Below are 24,029 nucleotides of genomic sequence, written 5' to 3'. Positions count from 1 at the left end.
GAATACGTCGCTGCTACCAACCGCAGGTGGAGAGGGTGCCGCTCTGGCACCTAGGTCCTGAGTGCGTGCTTCCCATTTTATTCATTTATTTAATATTTATAGATTGAAAGAGGTTTACCAGAGACATTAACATTATCAACAAAAAGAGTTAAAAACAAATGAGAAAAAAAACTGTTAAAAGTCAATTAAGACAATAGTAAACAAAACAAGTAACTATGTGTTTGGGCAGGCTTGTGAGGCCCGGAAGCTGGGCTCTCTGGCCCCCGGTGGCCTTGCTCCAGCAGGCTCGCCCTCTTCTCAGGGAGCAAAGGGCCCAGGCCCTCGGCTCCCAAGCGGCCAACAAGGGCCCTCTGCTCCATCTCTCCAGCCGGCGCCTCAGCGCGGAGGGGCAACTCTCCAGCTCTCCCTGCAGGGCCTGGGGCGCCATCGCCAACATCATCACACACACTCCTGCCGCGAATTTCCGAATCATCCCCTGCTCGGCCCCGCGGCGCGCTCGCTGGCCTTCCCGCCGCCACAAGCGGGCTCCCTTGGACTCCTGACTCGCCGGTGGCGCCGCCTTCAAAGGAAGGGGAAAGGCCGCCCTTCCCTCCGCTCTGCGGCCCACCGATGCGCTTCCTGTCCCGGCTTCCCCGCCTGCCTGCAGTTGACTCAGGGCGAGAGCGAGCGAGGGACCCGCAAGGCGCCTGCCGGCGTCTCCTGCGCCTTTGCGCACAGACTGGAGGCAACCTTTGGATGCGGCGCCTGCAGGGCCGGCGAGGATGCCTTTCCTCCGAGGGGCCAGGCGGATGGCGACGGGCTTGGCGCCGAGGCTGCCCAGCAGAGCGAGCCGGGAGGGTCTCCCGCGGGTGCGGGTTTATCTGTCCAAAGAGAAGAGCCGCCCGCAGCGCGCCACGTTCCCGCAGGTAGCGGCAGAAACTCTCGGCGGTCTGCCTGTGGCTGCTCTCCTCGCGGCGGGAAAGGGGCGACCTGCAGGCCGAGGCCGGGCTGACTGCGGACCGGAGCGTCGGACAGCACTCCGGCCCTGCAGCTCCCATCAGCCCCGGCCACACAGCCACACGATGCTGGGGCCGCGGGTGCCAAAATACTTGGAGGGCACCACGTTGGCGGAAGCTGGGCTAAGACCTCGAATCTCTTTTGAGTGAGGCCGGCAAAAAGCCTCCAGGACTAGGATCTTGAAACTGGAGGAACAATTTCTACCATCTCAAAATGAGGCTTAACTTTTCTGGAATACAAACAGAAGAACCCAAACAGGAGTTGCTCTTGCCCCCTTCCAACACCAACCACTTCTGCCCAGTTGGGCACCTATTTACCTTTAAAAAAACAACAACTGAGCACCACCTGACATTAATCTCTGGCTTTGCAAATATAAACGCTGTTTTGTGCTTCTCTGTAATTCTGCCTCACAAGGGGGCAGGTGTGTTTTGATTAGGGATAGCCCAGTGGGGAGGAGATCCTGGCTGGGAGTCCAGAGTCTGCTAGTTCAAATCCCCGCTCGTGTCTCCTGGGCGTCAAGGGCCAGCTAAAGATCACCCCACAGTGAGTGGCTCAGGGGTTATGTGCCCTGTCCCCTGTGCAGCTGTGGGCAAGCTGCACAGTCCCAAGGAGCCCAGTTGCCCCCCAGCTGGCAGTGGGGAACAAGGAAGGGGCTGGCTTGTGCAGCTGTGGCAAGCTGAGCAGGCCCTAGCCAGCTAGGGAGCACTAGCCTCAGAGGGAGGCAATGGTAAACCCCCTCTGAATGCCACTTACCATGAAAACCCTATTCATAGGATCACCATAAGTCGGGATCAACTTGAAGGCAGTCCATTTCCATTTCAGAGGCAGATATGAGTCACTGCTAGTTTGTATATATTCAAAATGCCACCATGATTGATTGATTTTTTTAAAGTCTCCCAGCAGTCCTGGATGCAACCTGCTGTTGCTTTACCTCTGTTGCCAGGGCCCAACAGCACCTGCACTCCATCTTAAGATGGTTATAAACTGCAAACTTTGGGGCTCCAGCATCATAATCTGCTTTCTCTTTCCTTTTCTCCCATATATTTTGTTTAACCATCCAGCCCAATGAAGAGGTCTGGAGAACTCAAAAGCTTACTCACTATTTTTGTTAACACTTTAACTGGTCCTGATAAAGCTATTAACCTGTTATGATTAACAGTCAAAAATGTGCTCTTAAGCATGTGTAGAGGGCCTATCTATCGTCATACCTACAAACTAGTCATTGCGTCTGGAATGGTTGGGGGAATACAGATGCGGCGTGTTTGAGCCACAAAACCTCACATTTCAGATAACTAGGCTGCAATGAGGTCAGATAGTGAAGGCCCCGAAAATGGAGGTGTGTGTCAGATTTTGAGAAAGTGTGGGGAGAGATGGGTTTGCATCATTTGGTCAGGGAGAAAAAGCTGCAGTTTTTTAAGAACATCAAGAGAATCCCCTTACAAATGGATCGGGCCAAAAGGGCCCCATCTAGCCCAGCATCCTGTTCTCACAGTGGCCCAACAGATGCCTCTGGGTAGCCCCAAGCAAGACAGGAACACAAATATAGCTCTTTCCCCACCTGCAGTTCCCTGCAACTGGTATTCAAGAGCATGGAGGCAGAACATAGCTACTGATAGCCTTATCCTCCATGAATTTGTCTAATCATCATCATCACTGTTTATTTGTATGCCGCCTTTCCATTACAATTTATGCACAAGGCGGCTCACAACATGAACAGAAAAAAAGTTACACAACTCACTGTAAGAAATAAATCCAAATGGTCAATGAGTTAACAAAAACATCATAAAAAACCTACAATAAATTGATACATCCTTATAGTTCCTAATAAAATCCAACAATAAAATACAGAAGCATAATCCCAATAACAGCAAAACAAAAAAACAACCATCAGAAATTAAACTTTTACCCAAATAGAAGCCCCTAAACAACACCCCCCAGTCAAGGTGGTCTCTGGCATCTTCAGGTAGTGATACCTTTTGCAGCTTCAGTCAGTCAAGGCCCCACCCTTCTAGGCCAGGTGGAAAGAGGCCAGTAAGCAGGGAGAGGGTCTTACAGCCAAGATGGTATCCTTATTTGCAAGACGGCTAAGTGGTTTCATGAGTGCCCTTTCTTTCATTTAGAAAATCATCTCTCCTGTGTTCTGCAGCCTTCTCAGGTGTCTGCACTTCTTGAAATCCCTATGATGCCCTCAGATGGACCTTCCTACAAACATGGGAATCTAGGGAGGCTGGGTACCATGTTTTGGGGAGGGGAGAAAAGTCTCTTTGGAAGCCATTCCGGTTGGTGGTTATGAGGGCTAGAAACTTGCTTTGCAAGAAAAAAGAAAGCCGAGTCTGTCAAGAAGTCAAACTCTGTCTAATGCCACTGTCTGGCTTTCTCCGTACACATGTGCGATCACAGCATTTCCTACAGCCTTGTTTATCATTGGATCCCCAAACAAGATTATGGAAAGGTCACCAATCTTGTTGTCTGTCTCTCCTAGAGCATTGCTGGGCACTTCTGTGCAGCAGAGGAAGACAGCTGGATGGTGAACTGTGGCTTAGACCAACACCGGTTCCTGATTTCTGATAGGGAGTTTCCTGGCTCCAACAGAGTCCTCTTGCAGGTTGGTGAAAGGTGTGTTTGTGCGAGGAAGGAGACAAAATGGAGTTTTGTGCAAAAACCTACACTCCTTTGGAACGGGAACACAAAATTCAATTTTTTTAATAATCAGTTTGCTTTTGCTTTTTTGTCTTTATAAAATAATGGTGATAATTTTATAACACATTGGTAATTCAGTTTGGAAGGACCTATGGAGGGTGGTTGTTGGATCATACCAAATCCCGGTATTCTGGGCTAGAGGCTAGTCAGATGTCTCTAGGAAACTCAGAAGCCAGGCATGAAGGGAACAGGCTTTTGCTTGCTCTGCTACTCGGAGGTAGACTGTACTTGAGGGGAGAAGCTAATTTGAACCAGACAAGGGGCGTGCCCAGTGCCAGATAGTATATTTCTACTGTTAAATTGGGGAAAACATTGTGTGATGAATCTGTTGAAAAATTAAGCAAGGAGTTTACTGAAGTTAATTTGGCGCATTGTAAAGATGCAATATGACAAGTCTACTCTCTCTATAGCTGAGTCTATTGAGGGGAAATATTTTGCGCAGTATTCAACACAATAATTGTGTGAGTGCAAGGATTTCCGCTTGTGCAACGGGACTTCCCCTTCCTCCTCCCCTACCTGCGCTCTGCCCCATCCTCATATCTGCTCCAGAGGGGGGGGGAACCCCAGAACAGATTTAGGGGGGCACAGGGAGAGGAGAAGGGAAGAATGTTCCATTGCACAAGGAGAAATCCTTGCATTGATGGAATCCTAGCCATTGCATGACTTTAAATACAACCCAGCTATTTCACATTTGCAAAGTCCATTTGTGCTATATATACTGTAGACTGTAAATATTCTTGCTGATGTGTTTCGATATTGTTTTGTGCATGCATTGATCGTTAATGGCTGGAATAAAAAATACCAAATACGGTCTGGAAAACAATGCACCTAAATGGAATGCTCTGTAAATTTTCCCACTGAGGCAGCCTTTCCCAAGCTGGTGCCATCCCCAGGTGCTTTGGACTTCAACTCCCATCAGCCCCAATCAGAACAGCTATGAGAGTTGTAGTCCAAAACATCTGGAGGGTCCCCTGCTAGTGAAGGCAGGCCTGAGCCCTACTTCCATGGACAGCTGCTGCCGGTTTGCATAGACCAGGGGAGCCCTCCAGATGTTGTGTGGCTCCACCTCCCATCATCTAGGACTGGGACCCATTGGGCAGGTTATTTGTTGTTGGTCTCCAACAACAGCTGGAAGGCTATAGGAACCCCACACCTTTGTCCTAAAGAGTCTCACCCCCTCAAGATACCTTCTTCCGCAGAGACCATCCTTCTGTCCCATCAAGCACCTGAGTGAAGCGCAAGTCGCTTGCCTCCCACTGGAGACCCGGGAAAGAGGTGTGGATGTGGGCGTGGCCATCCTCCTACAGTCAGCCAACCAGAAAGTTTTATTGACACGGCGGTCCAAGCATCTGAACATCTTCCCCAACATTTGGGTCCCTCCAGGTAAGATTTAGGCAAGAGGCATGGAAAGTGTGTGTACAATGGTAAGACCCTTCAAAGGCAAAGTTCTCAAAACCAGAGAAGTGGGCAAAGGATGGGAAAAGCTTCTAGTTCAGCTTCCAGGCCCCAAAGGCAGGAAAACCCACAATGGTGCTGCACCAGAAAGTGGCCCGCAAGCTTCGTTCAGGTGGCCCACAGGAAGGTGGAGAAGCAGTTGGGAATATCTGCATTTTGCCCTGCACTTGATTTTTTTTTTCTGATGAGACTACTTTGACCAAGACTGAATTGTCAAATCAGCTAGCAAGGTCCTGTGATGTTCATAATACAGCTCTGGCTTTGACAACAATGCTGGTGCTGAAGGATTTTTTTTTTAAGTATGTGCTCTTCTGTAGAGGAAAATGAAAAGTTTATTAATTGGTGTGCTGAGACACGCCCCGTTTTTCAAGTGGTCAGTGGGGGGAGGGGGGGTAAGCTTGAGAACTGCTGCCCTCCCCATTTTTTAATAATGTTTATCTAAAATATTTCTTTCCCGCTTCTCCTTGCAAATGCAACTCCAGAGTGGGTTACAGTTTAAAACAAGTACTAAAAGCAAGGTAGATCTTTACAAGCGGCCAACTAAAACAAGCCCTGGGAACTAAAAATCCCACCGACATCCAGATCACACATAGAGAGCAAATATGGAACAAAATGTTTAATGGGTGATATAGAGACACAGGTTGTTTGCTACACCTCTGCGTAAAGATTGGCCCCCGAATTTCTCAGTGTCCCACACGTGCATCTGCCCTATGTTTATTTATCAAACTTGCACCTGGCCAGCAACAGCTTCGCCTGCACCAGCTTCAAATGTAGAGATGAATAGAAGATAAATCAGAATCTCTGGATGATTTGCCACAGATTTAGTTTAGTTTTAGTCTATCACTTCGTCTATCCAGAGGCATCCCAAAGAAATTTCCAATAACAAAATTTGCAAACAAATCATCTAAAACAATCCTAAAAGCTGTTCATCCAAAGAAAGAGTCTTCTAAAGCACAAAATCTCCTCCCCTTTCACATAGGATGAACATCAGTCCTGTCCACATGCTCAAGAAAATGAAAACACCTTTGCCTGGTGACAGAGAGATGACAGAGCCGTCACCAGGCGAGCGCCTCTCGGGAGGGATTTCTGCAACTAGAGTGGGGGGCACAGTAAAGGCCTGTCTTCTCATTCTGCCTTCCAAACTCCTCTTGGAGGGGCACATGGAGAAGGGCCCCAGGTGTTGTTCTGACTCCCAATTTTTAAACAAAAGCAACAGCTAAAAGGCTCACCCCCCATTGCTTCTAAATTAGGGTGCTGAGATAGAGAAAACGGGTGGTGGGGAACCAGGCATGTTTTGTGGGGGCATTTGTGTGGGAACTGAAAACAAGTTCCTGGGCTGAGCACAGACTCAGTGGCACATCCTGTTGCTTAATTCTAACCCTCCTCACTCTGCCACTCAAGTTTACTGGCTCTGGTTGGTAGACCTTGGGGTTCTAGTAAGTAATAAAGTGGATCCCGCAGGCATAAAGTCTGCCGTCCCCTAATGACACGTTAGTAAACTGCCCGTAACTCTTTCCTATTATTTAAGCTAAATAATGCTTAATAAGCACTTTAAGGTCTCTGCGGTTCTAATTTTTACTTAACGTGGAATACCTGCAACTCCAAACACAATCAGCAACATCAGGATAAATGGTGGTTATGGGAGTCAAAGGGAAGCCGGCCCTACCCGGCCTGGCCTGGAAATTTGTGTTACACAAGAGTCGCGTAGAATGCCTAAAGAATTCTAGCACACAGGAATGGGAGAGACATTTGATTCAGGGCGCATTTCAAGCCGAATCCATCAGATTCACACTTTCCGAAACAATAGGAGACCCAAAACAGCCGTCCTTCAACATTCGCACTTATCTGAATTTTGCAATGCAGTGCTCCAACCGAACATTGTTTACAACTATACACGTGTTAGAGGAAAGTGTGCATTAAAAATGAATAGATGAGTGAAAATAACGTACATCAGGAGACATTGCTTGCAAAAATTATACATTAATCAAAACTGTATACAAAAGCTTGTTTAGTAGGAGAAATCTGCACGAAAATCCTGAAGAACGTTCATGAGGATTTAAAAAGAATTTGCAGATTGCTGCAGGAATGTGGGGAACTGAATTTAATATTGGAAAAGGATTGTTTCTGGCACTAACTAGGGACATAGCTGGAGCAGCTACACTCTAAGCTGCTCTGTGTGTTTGTCACGGACGCCCCCGCAGCAGCACCCAAGTGGGGATTTTGTATTGGGCACAGGACCATGTCCTGAGGATCTTGGCTTTATAAATTCTTTGTAAACCAGGTTTCTAGTCCTCATAACAGCTAAGTGAGGTTTCCTGGCTTAGGGGGAATGTCAGGGACAGTTCAGCCAAGTTGACAGACATTGATTCCTAGCATTCAGGGTGTAATCCTTACAAACAGACCTGTAGGGTAAATTTTATTTGTCCCCATATGGGGGATGGGGGGGTAGACTGAAAGAGAAATTGCTTGCCTACATCCTGTGGAAGCCCCCACCCTCAAGGGTTCACTGGATTTTTCTTGCTTATCCCATGAACTGAACTGGAAACACTTAGACTGGAATTCTGAGCTTAGAGATGGACTTGGGGTCATCCAAAATAAATCGGCACGGTGGGAACCTGGATCTCTTTCTTTCCTTGCAGGTGGCCACATTGAACCGGATGAACAGGTAACAAACCAGCTTGGGCTCTGGGAAGACAGAAAGTCCAGGGAAAGGGCAGGACCAGACTAAGAACAATGAGAGGAAACAAGTCTATTTATGCCATGGGTAGCTAACTTGGTGCCCTCCGTGTGTTCCTGGACTCCAACTCCCATCAGCCCCAGCCAGCACAACCATTGCAGCCAAGGGCTGATGGGAGTTGGAGTCCATAACAAGCCAGGTTCATGGTCCTTGTAGTAATTTACAAAGCCCTGAACAACTTAGGCCCAGGACTGCCTGAACCCTTATATCTCAGCTCGGTCACTGAGAACATCTACAGGAGCTTCATTAGTTGTCCCCGAGTTGATGAGGCTTATCTGACAGCAACAAAAAATCAAGTCTGTCGCGTCATCGGCCCAGTCCTGTGGAATGCTCTGCCCACAGAGATTCAGCAGGCACCTTCTGTTTAACTTTCAAACATCTGATGAAAACCTTTTTATGATGCCAAGCTTATGCAGGCAATTAAGAAAATATATTTCTGTAATAGTTGATTATCTTTGATTTTAAATTTGTACATGGTTTTCGTTGAACATATGTATGATTGTTGCAAACCGCTTAGATTTTTTTCAGTGAATAGCAGAATGTAAATCTTTTTAGAAATAAATCAAACTTTTGGAGGGCACCACATTGGCTAATCCAGATTTATATAGAGATTTATCTCCCGTTCTTGTAGCAAAGGGCGGCTTACAACAAGTTAAAATTGTAGTTATCTCTCTGATAAGTGAAGTTGTAAGAAGTTTTTTTTTTAATTGAGTGTGGTTGCTTTAAACACTGTGTTGTGTTTGGTTGGGTTTTGCAAGTTGCCTAGAGAATTGTAATAGTAGTTGGCCATATAAATTTACAATAATGTTACATTAGTAAAACCCCAACTATATAATAATGTTTCCCCAAAATACAATATAATAGAAACAGAGGCAAAGAGTTAGAGTAGCAGGTAAAAGAAAGGTATTATAAATCAGTCTATCCAATAAAAGAAAACCCTGCCTAAACAGAACCTTTTTTGCCCACAGTGAAACATCATTTGGGAAAGGGTGGGCAACCAGGCTCAGGGGTAAAGAGGTCCACAGTTTAGGTAAAGCCACTGAGAAGTTTTCATCTTAAACGGTAACAAGCTTCTGGTCCTCATGGAGGTCAGAATTGGCCTTATTGACAACACATGAATGGACAAATCAACAATCCCAGATGGCATAACCCTCCAAGAGTTCTCAAAGAACTCAAATGTGAAATTACTCATGCTCTACCAGCCTCCGTATCCGGACTGGAAAGTGGCCAATATAACATCATTAAAAAAAAAAAAGGATCCGGGTGGATCCTGGATATTATAGCCAGTTAGCAACTGTTCTGGGAAAACTGATAGAAAGCATTATTACAGATAAAATAACCAAGCACATAGAAAAGTTTTGCTGAAGCAGAATCAGCATGGCTTCCGCAAGGGTAAGTCCTGTCTCAGTAACCTATTAGAGTTCTTTGAGAGTGTCAACAAGCATATAGACAGAGGTGATCCAGTGGGCATAGTGTACTTAGACTTTCAAAAGGCTTTTGGCAAAGTTCCTCACCAAAGACTCCTGAGTAAGCTTAGCAGTCATGGAATCGGAGGAGAGGTCCTCTTGTGGATCAGGAACCAGCTAGGAAACAGAAATCAGAAGGAATAAATGAACAGTTTTCTCCCAATGGAGGGCTGTAGAACGCGGAGTCCCCCGAGGATCGTTATTGGGACCTGCACTTTTTAAATTGTTCATAAATGATCTAGAGTTAGGGGTGAGGTTGCCAAGTTTGCTGTTGATAGTAAATTGTTCAGGGTTGTTTGATTTTGATTTAAATATCTCTCCCCGCCTTTCGTCCAAAAGGCCTTCAAGACGGCTTACAAAAGAGCACAGATAAAGATACTTCAATTAAAACATCAATAATACATCAATTTTGTTAAAACAAAAACAGATTGCAAAGAATTCCAAAAGGATTGCTGAACTAAGTGAACGGGTGGTACAATTGCAAATGAAATGCAATGTAAACAAGTGTAAATTTTTCCATACTGGAGCAAAAAATCTTAATTTCACATATATGCTCATGAGGTCTGAACGAGCAATGACTGACCAGGAACGAGACCTTGGGGTCATAGTGGATAGCTCAGTGAAGATGTCGACTCAGTGTGCGTGGCAGCTGTGAAAAAGGCACAATCCATGCTAGGGATCATTAGGAAAGGTATTGAAAATAAAACTGCGGATATCATAGTGCTGTTGTACAAATCTATGGTGCGGCTGCATTTGGAATACTGTGTATAGTTCTGGTCGCCCCACCTCAAAAAGGGTATTGTAGAGTTGGAAAAGGTGCAAAAAAGGGCAACCAAAATGATCAAGGGGATGGAGCGACTCCCCTATGAGGAAAGGTTGCAGGATTTGGGGCTTTTTAGTTTAGAGAGAAGGCGGGTCAGAGGTGACATGATTAAAGTGCATAAAATTATGCAAGGCACTAGATAGAGAAAAGTTTTGCTGTCTCTTTCAAGATGCTAGAAATCGTGGACATTCAATGAAGCTGAGCATTGGAAGATTTAGGACAGACAAAAGAATGTCCTTCACGCAGCGCAGAGTTAAACTATGGAATTCGCTCCCACAGGAGACGGAGATGGCCACCATCTTGGATGCCTTTAAAAGAGGTTTAGATAAATTCTTAGAGGATAAGGCTAACAAGGGCTACTAGCCACAATGGCTAGGGTCTACCTCCACTGTCAGAGACAGTGTGCCTCTGGATGCCAAGTTGCTGGGAATTGCAGGTGGGGAAAGAGCTGTTGCTCTCAGCTGCTACCTGCGGACTTCCCAGAAGAGGCATCTAGTTGGTCACTGTGTCAACAGGATGCTGAACTAGATGGGCCATTTCCTGGCTCCAGCAGGACCTTTCTAATCAGAAACCTTGCAAGCAGCCCCCACTGAAAGCGTGGACGAACTGGTGGATTTGGGGAAGGGACTCACTTTGATCTGAGATCAAGTGCATCTGCCCCATTCACCTTTGTCAGTGTTTAATTTCTAAAATGGGAGGTGACTGAGGTCAAGAACATCAGGAAAAACTCCCTAACTGTTAGAGCTGTACGACAATGGAAGCAATTCCTGTGGGATGTGGTGAGCTCTCCGTCACTGGAGGCCTTCAAGAGGCAGCCGGACAGGCACCTGTTGGGGATGCTTTACGTTGGATTCCTGCATTGAGCAGGGAGTTGGACTCAGTGGCCTTATAGGCCCCTTCCAACTCTATGATTCTAGGACACCCAGACTGGAGTACAAATCCCACCTGCTTGACCAGAAACGTAAACCCAAATATGTGATGCCTGGGCGAGATTCTGAGTGATAGGAGTCTCTGCCCATGTTCAGAGGCACTCTCATTCAGTTGCATCACATGGTGCAAGTTGTGTGGTTCAACTCTGAGGCCCACGCGGCTGCATGTGTTTCAGGATGTGCTGCAAACCTGCTTTTTCTGCTCTGTAGTTGCTGGACGCGGGGCTGAGGGAACTGCGAGAGGAGACTGGCTTGTGTCTTCAGGACAGGGAGTTCTCCTGGCGCATGCTGGCCCTCTGGGAGGTAAGGACATCCAAGCATGTCAGAAGAGTTGGGGTGAGTTTTGAAGTATCTAAAAGGCCATGCTTGGACCAGAGAGACCAGGGCTCAGAGTCCGGCCTGGGGCCAGACTACATGAGGCGGGGCAGCCATGTTGGTTGTGCAGGTCTAAAGCACATGAGGTGAATCATTTTAATGCTATTAGTTGCTCAGGATCACCCGTGAAATCCACTGTCATTTAGCGGACAGTGTTGGACTGAGCCTGGGGAGACACCAGTTTGGATCCCCAGTCTGATGCAGAGTGTGTGAGGTGACCTTGGAGACCAGTCATCTCTCAGAGTCAACCTGCCTCGCAGGGTTGTGTTGAGGATAGAGCTGGTGGTGCAGGGGAAAGAGCCATGCCAGTTCAGTCTCTTTGGAGGAAGGAGTGGGATATAAATGCAATGAATGAATAAATAAAACTAAGGCCCCATCTGCATTATACATTTAAAGCGGTATCATACTGCTTTAAACAGTCATGGCTTCCCCCAAAGAATGCTGGGAACGGTAGTTTGTTCAGGGTGCTGAGAGCTGCTAGGAGACCCCCTCTTCCCCTCACAGACTTACAGTTCCCAGAGTTCCCTGGGAAAAGAGATGGCTTGTTATACCACCCGGAGAATTGTGGCTCCTTTTGTGAGGGAAATTATGAACAAACTACAGTTCCCAGGATTCTTTAGGGGAAGCCAAGGCTATTTAAATTAATAGGGTACTGCTTTAAGTGTAGGGTGCAGATGGGCCCTTCGGCTGGTCCCTGACTTACAAGGTGTGTACAGATCTCAGAGGGGGATACAGGAGCCAAGCCTGACATGATGGAAGATGGCCAGCCTGAGGTTCCCGCTGCCCCTGATGTCACGGGCAAGGGAGATGGCCCAAAGGCCTAGCTCTTCCCCAGTGCCCAGCTTCCAGCAGAGAGCGAGCCAGTTTACCTCTCTGCTTCTTCAGAGAGTTTCCACACACCCCTTTCTGTCAAAAAGAATTTCCAAGGCAGCTCGGATCGAGAAGGCAGCGAGGAAATGAAATATGGGGATATTTGGGTAAAAGGGACACAGGAGGCCTTTCCTGCATCCGGTGTGCTGTTGTCCACGCTGGCTGGTCCTGTCTCTGCAGGGTTTTAGACGGGGCGCTTTCCCAGCCTCGTGGCATCCCCAGGTAGGCTATGGAAGCTGGTTCCTGAGGGCCACTGGGCACTGCCACTCCAACCACGGCCTGCCCTGAGCCAGCTCCTCACCTGCCTGGCGCCTAACTTAAAACCAGGCCAGGACAAGGGGAGTATTAGTTGGCTGTGCCCTACCGCTGGGTCTGGCTCCGTTGACTGCTTGGGCTGCCTTCTGCCCCACCAGTCTCATAGAATCATAGAATAGTAGAGTTGGAAGGGGCCTGTAAGGCCATCAAGTCCAACCCCCTGCTCAATGGGCACCAGCCAACTTTGCCTACCTGGAGGGGCTGTTGCGGACTGGACCTGGGACCTTTTACTTGCAAGGCGGATGCTCTAGCTTTGAGCTGTGGCTGTTCCCCAAGAGTTCAAAGCACTTCACTTCCACCATCTCGCTGTAATCCTTACAACAACAACCTTGTGAGGACGAGTCAGTCTTATCAAACCCCTCCCATATTGCAGCAGTGTGTATTGGGGGTGTCCTCACGGGGGTCGTCTCCTCTTGCCCCCCTGCAGTCCGTGTTCCCTCCCGTGCTTAGCAGAGGCTTGCCAGAGCGGCATCACGTGGTTGTCTACCTCCTTGTGCTTTCGCACCAGAGCCACCAGCAGTTACAGGTGAGGAGCCACCCAGTGCAGTGGGAAACCTAACATGATGCTCAAGCCATGGCAAACCCGGGCCCATGCGCCTCCCTGGCTGCTCCCCTTCTGGCACACCTGAAGCATCCCTTTCTCACTTAAATGATCCACTGACTCACTCTGAGCAACTGAGGCTTCTTGAAACTCTAGTTCAGGAGCAGGAAGTCTTTTATCAGCCTGAGGGCCACATTCCCTGACAGAAATCCTTCCAGGGGCCACATGCCGCTCATGTGCAGGGCAGAAGGCAAAAGCGGGCAGAGCAACGAATGGGACTTTTCCTTGATACAGTAGGCTGCATTCTAGCCATACGTCAAGTTAGAGATTTACATACACGCACCAGTGCAAAGACTCATGCATCTGATGAAGGGGACTATGCCTTAATTAGCGTGTTAATTTTTCTTGGGGCCACAAGACTCATCGTCGTTTTGCTGCCATGCAGCTAGTCCTCTTGAAATCGTCTCAGACTGGAACTGGCTATAGTTAAAGAATAGCCAGCAATATTTGCCACAGATAGAGCAGTTATGGGTGGGGATGACTGCCTAGCTATGCTCACCTTTAAAAGTGTGTCACATTTCAGGCCGGATTTAAGGCAGATGAAGCTGAAGTGAGCGCGTACACCTGGCTGGAAGCGCAAGTCCTGGCATCGATCGCTGCTACACGGGAGGAGGTTGGGGGCACCAGGAAGATGGTTGGTGATCTCCCACCAGCTGTCAGGTATGTGGATGGTTAGGGAATCTAGAAAACTGGGGGGTCCAAAGCACACTGCCCTTCCTTAGCACCTAGGTGAGAAGTTAAGAATCCAATGACCAGTGCAGACTCCCAGTACACTCTGTCAATGCACATGCCTATTGGGAACCTGAGTGTGTGGAGCTGCCACCCACGTGCCCCTTTAAACACACCTCCTTGAGAGGAGGGGGATCTTTTGCAAGGCGTAAAACAAGCACTTTGCCCTGAAATGTGACCAAATGGGGTGTGTATAACCCAAGAAATGCAGGTCCAAACCGGGCCAAAGCAAAGCTTTCCTTAAGAGAAAAGAGACGAGTAGCGATAAAAAAATTACTGGGTGTGTGGCAGCATAGATAATTAATACACTAACCCATTCATAACTTTAAACTAAAGAGATCAAAGGTCCCTATTGCTATAAGGAAAGACAGGTTGCAGAGATGACCTATCCTAGGCCCAGGAGTGGGCAGTGGAATACAGGTGAAGGGGTGTGAAGGAGCTCTGACCAAAGAAAGAATCTCTTTGCCTCAAGGTTTGCACTGAGAGACAGACTCCTGTCCTGATCTGTGTCCTGCAGTTGTGCGCTGCGTTCCTTGAGAGTGTAGTTATACATGTAGGAGCTTGGATCGCCCTCTTGGGTCTCAAGCCCTGCTCTTAAAGCCAGTGTGGTGTAGTGGTTAAGGTCTTGGACTACGACTTGGAAGATGAGGGTTCGAATCCCCCCACAGCCATGAAGCTCACTGGGTGACCTTGGGCCAGTTGCTGCCTCTCAGCCTCATGAAAACCCTCTTCATAGGGTCGCCATAAGTCGGAATCGACTTGAAGGCAGTACACACACACACACACAAAGGAGCTTGTAAAGGAGGGGTCTGGGTATGAGGCGATCTCATGTTGTGTATGTATTTCTTGCTGAGAAACCTAGTTCTGCTTGATAATGCTATCTTTGAATGATGGGATTGTTCTGCTGGGCATGCGGGAAATCGGCCAAGAAATGAGATAACATTTAATTCAGGGTCTGCACGTTCCTCTGAAAGTGCTAAAAGTTGGCCCTTGCTGCTTGTCCTCATTTTATAGTGTCAAGGACCCAGGGTCCAATCCCCTAACCCCAGGGCAATTGACCTTGGCCAGTGCCTCCCTTTCCAGGGTTGCGTAAGAAAAAAACACCAACCCTGTAAGGTAGGTAGACTGCCACCACCCCTTAACTTGGTCTTCTAGTCTGAGTCAAGGGGATCTCAAGAGTCCCAGTGGACTGGCAGAGATGCCCAAGAGCAAGAGCCAAACCGTTCACTCACTGCTCTGGAGCCTCAGCCCAGTCCAATTCAGTAGTCAGTAGCTTAGCGGTCAAGGTACTGGCCTCAGGACCACAGCTCCCAAGCAACACACACTAGATAATAAGAGGTAGCTAAAATGTAAGTGCCTATGAAAAGAGCAACATACCATTCCTTTAAGCCAAACACTCTTAAACAGAGTTAGGCACAGGCAACATCTGTACAAAAATGCAGTGAGAAAGTTCCGCAGAGGTGTAAAATAACAAAGCCTCCCTAACCTAAGCGGAATACTCAGACACGAAAGTACAAGAGCCGGTCCCCCCTTGGCTTGTTATACCACCAGACATCACACAGGTAAGTCAAGATGGAATGGGCCACTAGCAAAATGTTAGCCCCTCTTTTATGGGAATTTGCCCGGCAACAGTGAGAGGGCCATTCGCCAATCATGACACCTCTTGATGATGGAACAGTCCACCGCAAGGGCAGGCCGACTAATTCATGGCTACTCAGGCCTCCTGACCTCGGTAGCAGGCAGAACAGCTAAGATACAGCTGCCTCCCTTTTAGCCCAACAAGCTGCAACTGGACTATATGAGATGCCCGAATTTTCCCCCAGCTTAAAGCATCCCAGAAACCTAGGCAAGATCTCCCCCACAATCCCTCCAGGCTAAGCCAACCTTAGCTGTTCTTGACACACAGTACTTAGAAAGGGACAATGAGTCAGAAAACAGGGGCTATGCAGGGTGGGAAATGTAGTCCAGAATACTCCGGGGCCTTGCCACCCCTTCGACTCTAAATGAACCAAAGGGGGAGTTAATCTGAGCACTCCTAAGAACTCTTATTAACATTCTAAGAAAGAAGTCAAGGTTCTAGTCCTCATACAGTGAATGGAGGAAATGGGAAAATATACGTGAAGAGCACTAATGAGGCATACCTTCTTAACTTTCAATAAAGGTGAGGGAAGTGCAGAGGTTTTGCCTCAGCTTTGAAATTGTGCATCATTATTTGCTTAAGCTAGGAAACCAGGAGCGGTATTTGCATTAATTCAGATTGTGTTGTTAAATGTGTGCTAAAAGCAAAACTACTAAAGTGCTTTATACTTCTGTATTCTAAGACTGCATCTTACCTAACCATTTGCAGTTAGTACATTCTGAGCAAGAGGTGCTTCTCCTGTAATATGCATTTGCAAGACATTAGATTTGAGCTGTCGAGCAATTTAGAAAAAAATAAATCCAAAATCTTACAGTGAGTTCTGCTTTGTTTTCGCACAGTGTTTCCCAAACTTCCATCAGCTGAACCACACTTTCTTCTGGATTAATTAAAAGCAGAGACATAAATACACACTGTCTGAATTCAAATGAGGAAAATAAGATCAGAATGAACAAAGGACAAAATCAAATTCAATTTACAAATATATAAAAATGTACAAATTACAGATTTCTCAAAAATGTATTTAGAGGGTATAAGACACCAGAAAAGTGGGTTATTCATAAGTAACATAAAATTGCTGTACACTACTACATTGTCTTCTGGGTTTGCTTGTGCTCTTAAGGTGCACAAATAATTCTCAGAAATTTCACCAAATAAAGCTTTTTGGTACCAGTTCCCTAAAGTAACTGATGAAGCATCTTTCCATCCCTGTGGAATAACTAGATATGCTGCTACTATCAAATATATATTTGGTATCAATAAAATATATATATAAGAACATAAGAAGAGCCTGCTGGATCAGGCCAGTGGCCCATCTAGTCCAGCATCCTGTTTTCACAGTGGCCAACCAGGTACCTGGGGGAAGCCCGCAAGCAGGACCCGAGTGCAAGAACACTCTCCCCTCCTGAGGCTTCCGGCAACTGGTTTTCAGAAGCATGCTGCCTCTGACTAGGGTGGCAGAGCACAGCCATCATGGCTAGTAGCCATTGATAGCCCTGTCCTCCATGAATTGGTCTAATCTTCTTTTAAAGCCATCCAAGCTGGTGGCCATTACTGCATCTTGTGGGAGCAAATTCCATAGTTTAACTATGCGCTGAGTAAAGAAGTACTTCCTTTTGTCTGTCCTGAATCTTCCAACATTCAGCTTCTTTGAATGTCGACGAGTTCTAGTATTATGAGAGAGGGAGAAGAACTTTTCTCTATCCACTTTCTCAGTGCCGTGCATAATTTTATACACTTCTATCATGTCTCCTCTGACCCGCCTTTTCTCTAAACTAAAAAGCCCCAAATGCTGCAACCTTTCCTCGTAAGGGAGTCGCTCCATCCCCTTGATCATTCTGGTTGCCCTCTTCTGAACCTTTTCCAACTCTATAATATCCTTTTTGAGATATATATAAATATATATATATATATTTACAGTCAGAACCAGCATTTCCCCCCTCACATATAGATAATAAGCATAACTTGGAATCCAGTAGCTGTCTTCATGGAAGGGGAGGGCGGCGAAAAGTAAATCTGGATCTGTTGATGGGGGCAACAAAACATTTCCTCCCTCCCCCCAATTACATCACTGAAATGAAGAAAGCTTAAATTACCTAAGAGCGGGTTGTTCTGTGGAAGGACTGTGAGCTCTGATCAGTTCTGGAACGCAAAACAAATTCCTGGGTTTGGAATTCTTTAATTCGAAGCATCTGGATTTTGCCCTGGGCCCCAGCTGGTGACTCTCAGGGTTCAAATAAAAATACTGCCCAGCCCTGCCCTGTGGGGAATGCTTTGGACACAGCAGGGAAGGATGGCAAGGTCAGGAGTCAGCAGCGTAGGGTGTTTCGGTGTGTAGAAGGGGGCCAGCGGCCCCTCTCACAATGTCTAGGGCTAATTTGGCTGCTTCTGTTGCTTCCTGAGCAGCATCATGGAACTGCAGCATGGCTCAGCCAAGACCGTTGCGATTCCAACCACGACGTTCCTCAACTCTGCTCCAGCACGGGGAGAAGACGTGGAAAGGGTCAGCACCGGGACAAAGTTTGCCTTGCAGCGCTGGCTGGACACTTTGGCAGAACAAGCTCAGTGAAAGCAGCAAGTCTGCAATTGCAGGGAAGAAGAGCCAGCTGGCAAGTTGGGCAGGATTTGGATCCAACAACCGGAGTTAAACCTTGCTTGGGGAAGGGGAGGCCTGCCTCTCTCTGCCTCCACTTTTCTAGCCTCCCCTTTTGTGTGTGTGTGTGGGGGGGCTTCTCTCATACTCTTCTTGGGGAAACTTGTGCTTTCATATTTGTCATGCAATGGCCAAGGAGCAACAAAGCAGAATTATTATTTTATTCATAGCCTGCAGTTTTTCAAATGTACACATACTTACGTTACAGTGACGGGAAAGCAAACAGTGGCATCAAGAGGTTTGAAGGGGAGCTGAATGCAGCTGGTGGTTATCCTTTTGCAAAATCCCTTCAAACACTGTCTTTGTACAGAGAATTCAAGAGGTGGTCCCACAGGGTAGCAAGAAAATAAATACAATCAATAAGATTCCTCCAAATTTCATGTCATGAATTCCAGAATTTTATTTCACATTTTTATGCGATTCTCATTCCAAGGGCTAGCAGCAAAGGGTTCCCTCACATTCACATTTTTCCTCACAACAACCCTGAGAGGTAGGAGAGAGGAGGATTATGGGTGCAGCCAACCTCTTGGCTGATGGACGATTTGCAGCCTGGTCTTCCTGCTCAAAGTCTCATCTGCTATCCACTGTACCACATTGGTCCTTACCATGCAATTAGGTACCTCATGCAAGCCACCCCTGTTGCATCCGACCAAGGATTCATCTAGTCCTGTATCTGCCAATGGCCAGTAGGCATGGGATAGAGGGTGAAAAAGTCCTCACCTGTTTACCTCCAGCAACTAGTCTTCAGAGAGAGAAGTAGGGCTTGAAACAAAATATTCTGGCATATCCCCACCCCTTATGTTAATGCTGCTCTGGAGAAGAAGATGGGGGAGGTTGAGGATGGTGGAAACAACATTCTTCTATATTTGCTCTACTCTGGCCAACATCTTGCTCCTTCAAGCCAGGGAATAGTAGCGTCTGACGAGGAGGTCTAAGATGTTTCCTCCAGGCCTCTCCTTTGGGGCTTCTCCTAGGCCACAGCTCTCACTAGTTAGAATCATAGAATCATAGAGGTGGAAGGGGCCTTGTAGGCCATCGAGTCCAACCCCCTGCTCACAGCAGGAAATCCACAGCTAGAGCATCTCCCGCAGATAGCTGTCCAGCCTCTGCTTGAAGACATCCAGCGAAGGGGATCCCACCACCTCCCTAGGCAGTCGGTTCCATTGCTGAACTGCCCTTACTGTCAAGAAGTTCCTTCTAATGTCCAATCTGAATCTACGCTCCTGCAACTTAAAACCATTAGACCTAGTCCTACCCTCTGGGGCAGCAGAGAACAAATCTGTACCCTCCTCTATGTGACAGCCCTTCAGGTACTTAAAGAGTGCAATCATGTCACCCCTCAGCCTTCTCTTCACCAGACTGAACATGCCAAGTTCCTTCAACCTTTCCTCATAAGACTTGTTCTCCATACCAGCTATCATCCTTGTCGCCCTCTTCTGAACCCGCTCTAACTTGTCTATATCTTTCTTAAAATGAGGCGCCCAGAACTGAACACAGTATTCCAGATGAGGCCTGACCAATGCAGAATATAGTGGGACTATTACTTCCCTCGACCTGGAAACTATAGCTCTGTTTATGCAGCCCAAAACCGCGTTTGCCTTTTTTGCCGCAGCATCACACACATCATGTTCAACTTGCGATCCACTACAATTCCAAGGTCCTTCTCACACGCACTACTGCTAAGCCGGGTATTTCCCATCCTGTACCTGTGCATTTTGTTTTTGTGGCCTAAATGCAGAATCCTGCATTTGTCTTTATTGAATGTCATTTTATTAATTTTAGCCCAATTTTCTAGTCTATCCAGGTCCCTTTGGATTTTATTCCTGTCTTCCATTGTGTTAGCTATCCCTCCCAGTTTCATATCATCCTCAGACTTTTTAAGGCTTCCCTCCACCCCATCATCTAAGTCATTGATAAAAATGTTGAAGAGTATCGGCCCCAGGACAGAACCCTGTGGCACTCCACTTGAGATCTCCTTCCAGTCCGAAGCAGAGCCACCGACGACCACTCTTTGAGTACGGTTTTCCAACCAGTTGTGAATCCACCTGACAGTATTTCCATGTAGTCCGCATTTGACGAGTTTGCTAATCAAAAAGTTGTGGGGGACTTTGTCAAACGCCTTGCTGAAATCTAGATAGATGACATCTACAGCATTTCCACCATCTACTAAGCTAGTGACCCGATCAAAAAAAGAGATGAGATTAGTTTGACAGGATTTTTTCTTGACAAACCCATGCTGGCTCCTTCTAATCACAGCATTGTCATCTAGATAGTTGCCAATGGACTCTTTTATTATCCGTTCTAATATCTTTCCTGGTATTGAAGTCAGACTGACCGGCCTGTAATTCCCCGGATCTTCTTTTTTACCCTTTTTAAAGAGCGGGACGACGTTTGCCCATCTCCAATCCTCCGGCACCTCTCCCGTTCTCCAGGATTTCTCAAAGATGATGGCAAGAGGTTCCGAGAGTACATCCGCAAGTTCCTTCAATACTCTGGGATGCAGTTCATCAGGCCCTGGAGATTTGAACTCATTTAGGTTAACTAGGTATTTCCTGACTATCTCCTTATCAGTCTTGAACTGCAATCCTGACCCCTTACTGAGATTGCTACCGATGCAAGGTTGCACACTGTTCCCTTTTTGGGAGAAAACGGAGGCAAAACAGGTGTTGAGCAGTTCTGCTTTTTCCTCGTTATCTGTCAACATTTTGCCATCCTCATTGAGCAGCAGTCCCACCGTTTCCTTGGTCTTTCTCTTGCTTCGAACATATCTGAAAAACCCCTTTTTGTTGTTCCTCGCTTCCCTCGCCAGCCTCAGCTCATTCTGGGTTTTAGCTTTCCTTACGCTATTCCTGCAAGCCCGAGCCGCTCGTTGGTACTCTTCCTTGGTGATGCGTCCTTCCTTCCATTCTTTATACATGCTCTTTTTTACTTTTACCTCCTCCACCAGTCTTCCGTGTAGCCACATTGGCTTTTTCCGATGTCTTCCATTTTTCTTCCTCTTTGGAATTGTTTGCCCTGTTCCTTGCCCTGAGTGAGTGCTTTTGCTGGTTGAAAGGCAGCCTTGAGCTGTGATAATAATGCCTATGGATTACCTGGATGAGGAATGGAGTGATGTGTGTGGCTTTTGCATGGCTGAAATGTCGGCCTCCTGTACAAAAGGAAGAGTCTGCCCACTCTTGCCTATGGTGCCGCCTACCACCACTGGCCTATGGACCTTCAAGGACTTGCCTGAGGGAATGTGGCCCCCGGGCTGAGAAAAGTCTCCCTATCCCTGTGGTAGACCATCCCACCCACCCCTTTTCTTTTTTGTTAATTGTGGAAACGCCAAGATTCCTCTTGGCCAGTTCTGGCGTGTGTTTGTTGCATGTTGTCTTGATGCAGACCCCAGTTCTAGGGGAGGCCGTCCTAAGGGAGGTCTTGGGATGCTGGTATCAACTGCCATTTGAGTGGTCACTAGTCGACCAGTTTGCTTAGCTCACCTTGCAACCTCCTTGGTAATCATGGGTTGGGTTGATAGCCTATTGATAATAAATATTTATGTGTGTCCCCCCAGCGATACAAACAACAGACCAAGGGAAATTGGTCCAAATTAGAAGAGTATATTACTAAATTGGCTGCTTTGTACCCAGAATCTTTTGTGATTGTGGCAGGTGATCTAAATGATAGAATGGGGCAGAACGACCATGCGTTATATTCCCATTTGCACAAATGCTGCCCGATCATAAGGCGGCCCAGATAGCTCTCACTTCACAGTCCAAAGATAAGGGCTGTAACTATGCTGCACTTTGTGTAATGCAAATGGTTAACAGACTGGATCTAGTAATTCTGAATGGGAATGTAGAAGGTGACAGTAATGGTGAATTTACATTTCTTTCAGGTTTGAGAGCCTCTGCAATAGATGACTGTTACATATGATTTATTAAATTTAGTATCTTGCTGTAAGGTGGGCAAGCATACTGAGGGTGAGCACCTACCCATGGTCTTATTCTTGAAACTAGGAACTTAAAACATTTATGCAGACTATGAACTGATGCTAAACTCCAAGGCCGAGATGAGAGCTTCAGGTGTCATGTGGTCAAAGAAGATGGGAAACGTTTTAACAGAGTTGCTGTACTTGGAAGGTGGTCTGTGTCATCATGAAGTTATGCTAACAGCAGATTCCCTAAGAACACTGCTAATCTTGTTTCAAGAACTGATTTTCTCTCTACAAAGTTGTTTGAACGTGAAATCCCAGCAAAACTAAATTCTAGTAAATCCAAATACTGGTTTGATCGCGAATGCATCGGCATGAAAAAAGCCCCAATTGAAAAATATCAGTTATATAGGGAACAAAATCTCCCAGTGTATGCCCCCTGAATGATTTTAATTAAAGAGTAGATATAAGGCTTTAGTTAAAGTGAAAAAGGAGGCCACAAGAGAGACGTAGCAAAGCTTAAAGCCACGAGAGCAAATGTTTCTGCAACTTTTTGGAGAGTGGTCTTGAGGGGCCACTTGGAAACAGCAGTTAACATGGACAGCCATATTCCTGTGAACTTTTGGGAATTACACTTTAGTGCCATCTATGTGACGGGGCAAAGTTGTCGCCAGACATCAAAGGCAAATACAAAGGTTTCCTGAGTGGCCGCTGGTCAGCTCCTATGAAGTTAGAAATCTTATTTCTAAATTAAAAGCTGGCAAAGCACTGAGAAGCAGTAACATCCCACCAGAATTGCTTAAGGCAAATATAGAGTGGTGGGCTCCTATCCTACCACCATTATCGACATGCATTGATCACACAGCATGCATCTCAGAGGACTGGCCATTATTATTCCAATATAGAAAAAGGAAAAAGTTCAGATCCTGGAAGTTATAGACTGATTAGCTTGCTGAGTATAATAAAGTTAATTAATTGTTGTAAACCGCCCAGAGCGCTTCGGCTATGGGGCGGTATACAAATGCAATAAATAAATAAATAAATAAATAAATGTATATGCTTCTTATTTGCATGAGAAACTATTAAACTGGCTACAGCAGGAAAATATATTTGAAGACAGGACCGCACATTCCACAGCTGACCAAGGGCTTGTTCTTCAACATCTTGCTGAAAAGTATGCTCTTCTCAACTAAGGAGGGGCTTCACGCAGGTTTTATTGGCTTTAAGTTGGCATTTGATTTGATTTCAAGAGATAGACTATGGGGAAAAATTGAGCCCACAAATATTGACAGGAGCATAGTCTTTATGGAAACACACGCTTGGGGGTCAAATGTGATCGTGTTGGTCATTTAACCCATTCCCACTTTTAACAGAGTTAAACAGATATATATTTTGGCTTCCATATTTAACTCCTTAGCAAAGGTAAATTCACATCCTCCCCAGTTGGCGAAAAGACCCGTCACCCTTCTCTATGCAGAAGATGTGGTACTTTTATCCTTGTCAAGAATTGGTCCGAGATGTCTTTTAAGTGCTTTAGACTTATACTGTAAAGAACGGCTGACAATTAACTATGATAAGTCTAAGGTCCTAATTTTTAATAGGAGGAGGACTAAGCATCGATGGCAGATTAATGACCATCAAATTGAGCAGGTTATTATCTATAAATATCTAGGTGTAACCTTTCATTCAACAGGCTCGTGGAAAGTCCAAACAAAAAATGCCCTTGCGAACGCTCAGAGAAGCGCAAAGGCACTCCGATCTTTTGTTTATACCAAAGGTGGTCAATATATCCCCGCAGCCATCCAGGCTTTTGTCACCAAGGTTATAGCCC

The 24,029-nt window shown here is 46.5% G+C and overlaps 1 protein-coding gene across 6 annotated transcripts; it reads left to right on the top strand.

Annotated features, from left to right (window-relative positions):
- Window positions 1-395: 395 nt before the first annotated feature.
- On the top strand, window positions 396-23,249 carry NUDT17 (nudix hydrolase 17). 6 transcript variants are annotated; one of them, XM_061606906.1, is made up of 8 exons: window positions 396-905; window positions 3,479-3,601; window positions 4,896-5,079; window positions 7,791-7,816; window positions 11,317-11,409; window positions 13,094-13,192; window positions 13,776-13,927; window positions 16,475-16,665. In XM_061606906.1, the coding sequence occupies exons 1-8, from the start codon at window positions 762-764 to the stop codon at window positions 16,497-16,499; spliced, it is 846 nt and encodes a 281-aa protein (XP_061462890.1). In that variant the 5' UTR covers window positions 396-761; the 3' UTR covers window positions 16,500-16,665. The 6 variants fall into 6 exon arrangements, with proteins under 6 accessions (XP_061462890.1, XP_061462887.1, XP_061462885.1 ...); XM_061606901.1 differs by lacking the exon at window positions 16,475-16,665 and adding an exon at window positions 18,039-18,299 and having other exon boundaries at window positions 398-905; XM_061606905.1 differs by lacking the exon at window positions 16,475-16,665 and adding an exon at window positions 22,163-23,249 and having other exon boundaries at window positions 399-905.
- Window positions 23,250-24,029: the final 780 nt, after the last annotated feature.

Source organism: Rhineura floridana, chromosome 22 (genome assembly GCF_030035675.1).
Source record: "Rhineura floridana isolate rRhiFlo1 chromosome 22, rRhiFlo1.hap2, whole genome shotgun sequence".
NCBI classification, from domain to species: Eukaryota; Metazoa; Chordata; class Lepidosauria; order Squamata; family Rhineuridae; genus Rhineura; species Rhineura floridana.
The sequence above is the reverse complement of the archived record's forward strand: the minus strand, read 5'-3'. Positions and strand labels throughout refer to the sequence as shown.

Excerpts from the sequence above, each read along its gene's own strand:
- NUDT17 (XM_061606901.1), top strand. The coding sequence starts at position 762 with ATGCCTTTCCTCCGAGGGGCCAGGCGGATGGCGACGGGCTTGGCGCCG. Across the intron at positions 906-3,478 it reads AGCGCGCCACGTTCCCGCAG|AGCATTGCTGGGCACTTCTG; the intron begins GTAGCGGCAGAA and ends TGTCTCTCCTAG. Across the intron at positions 13,928-18,038 it reads GATCTCCCACCAGCTGTCAG|CATCATGGAACTGCAGCATG; the intron begins GTATGTGGATGG and ends CTTCCTGAGCAG.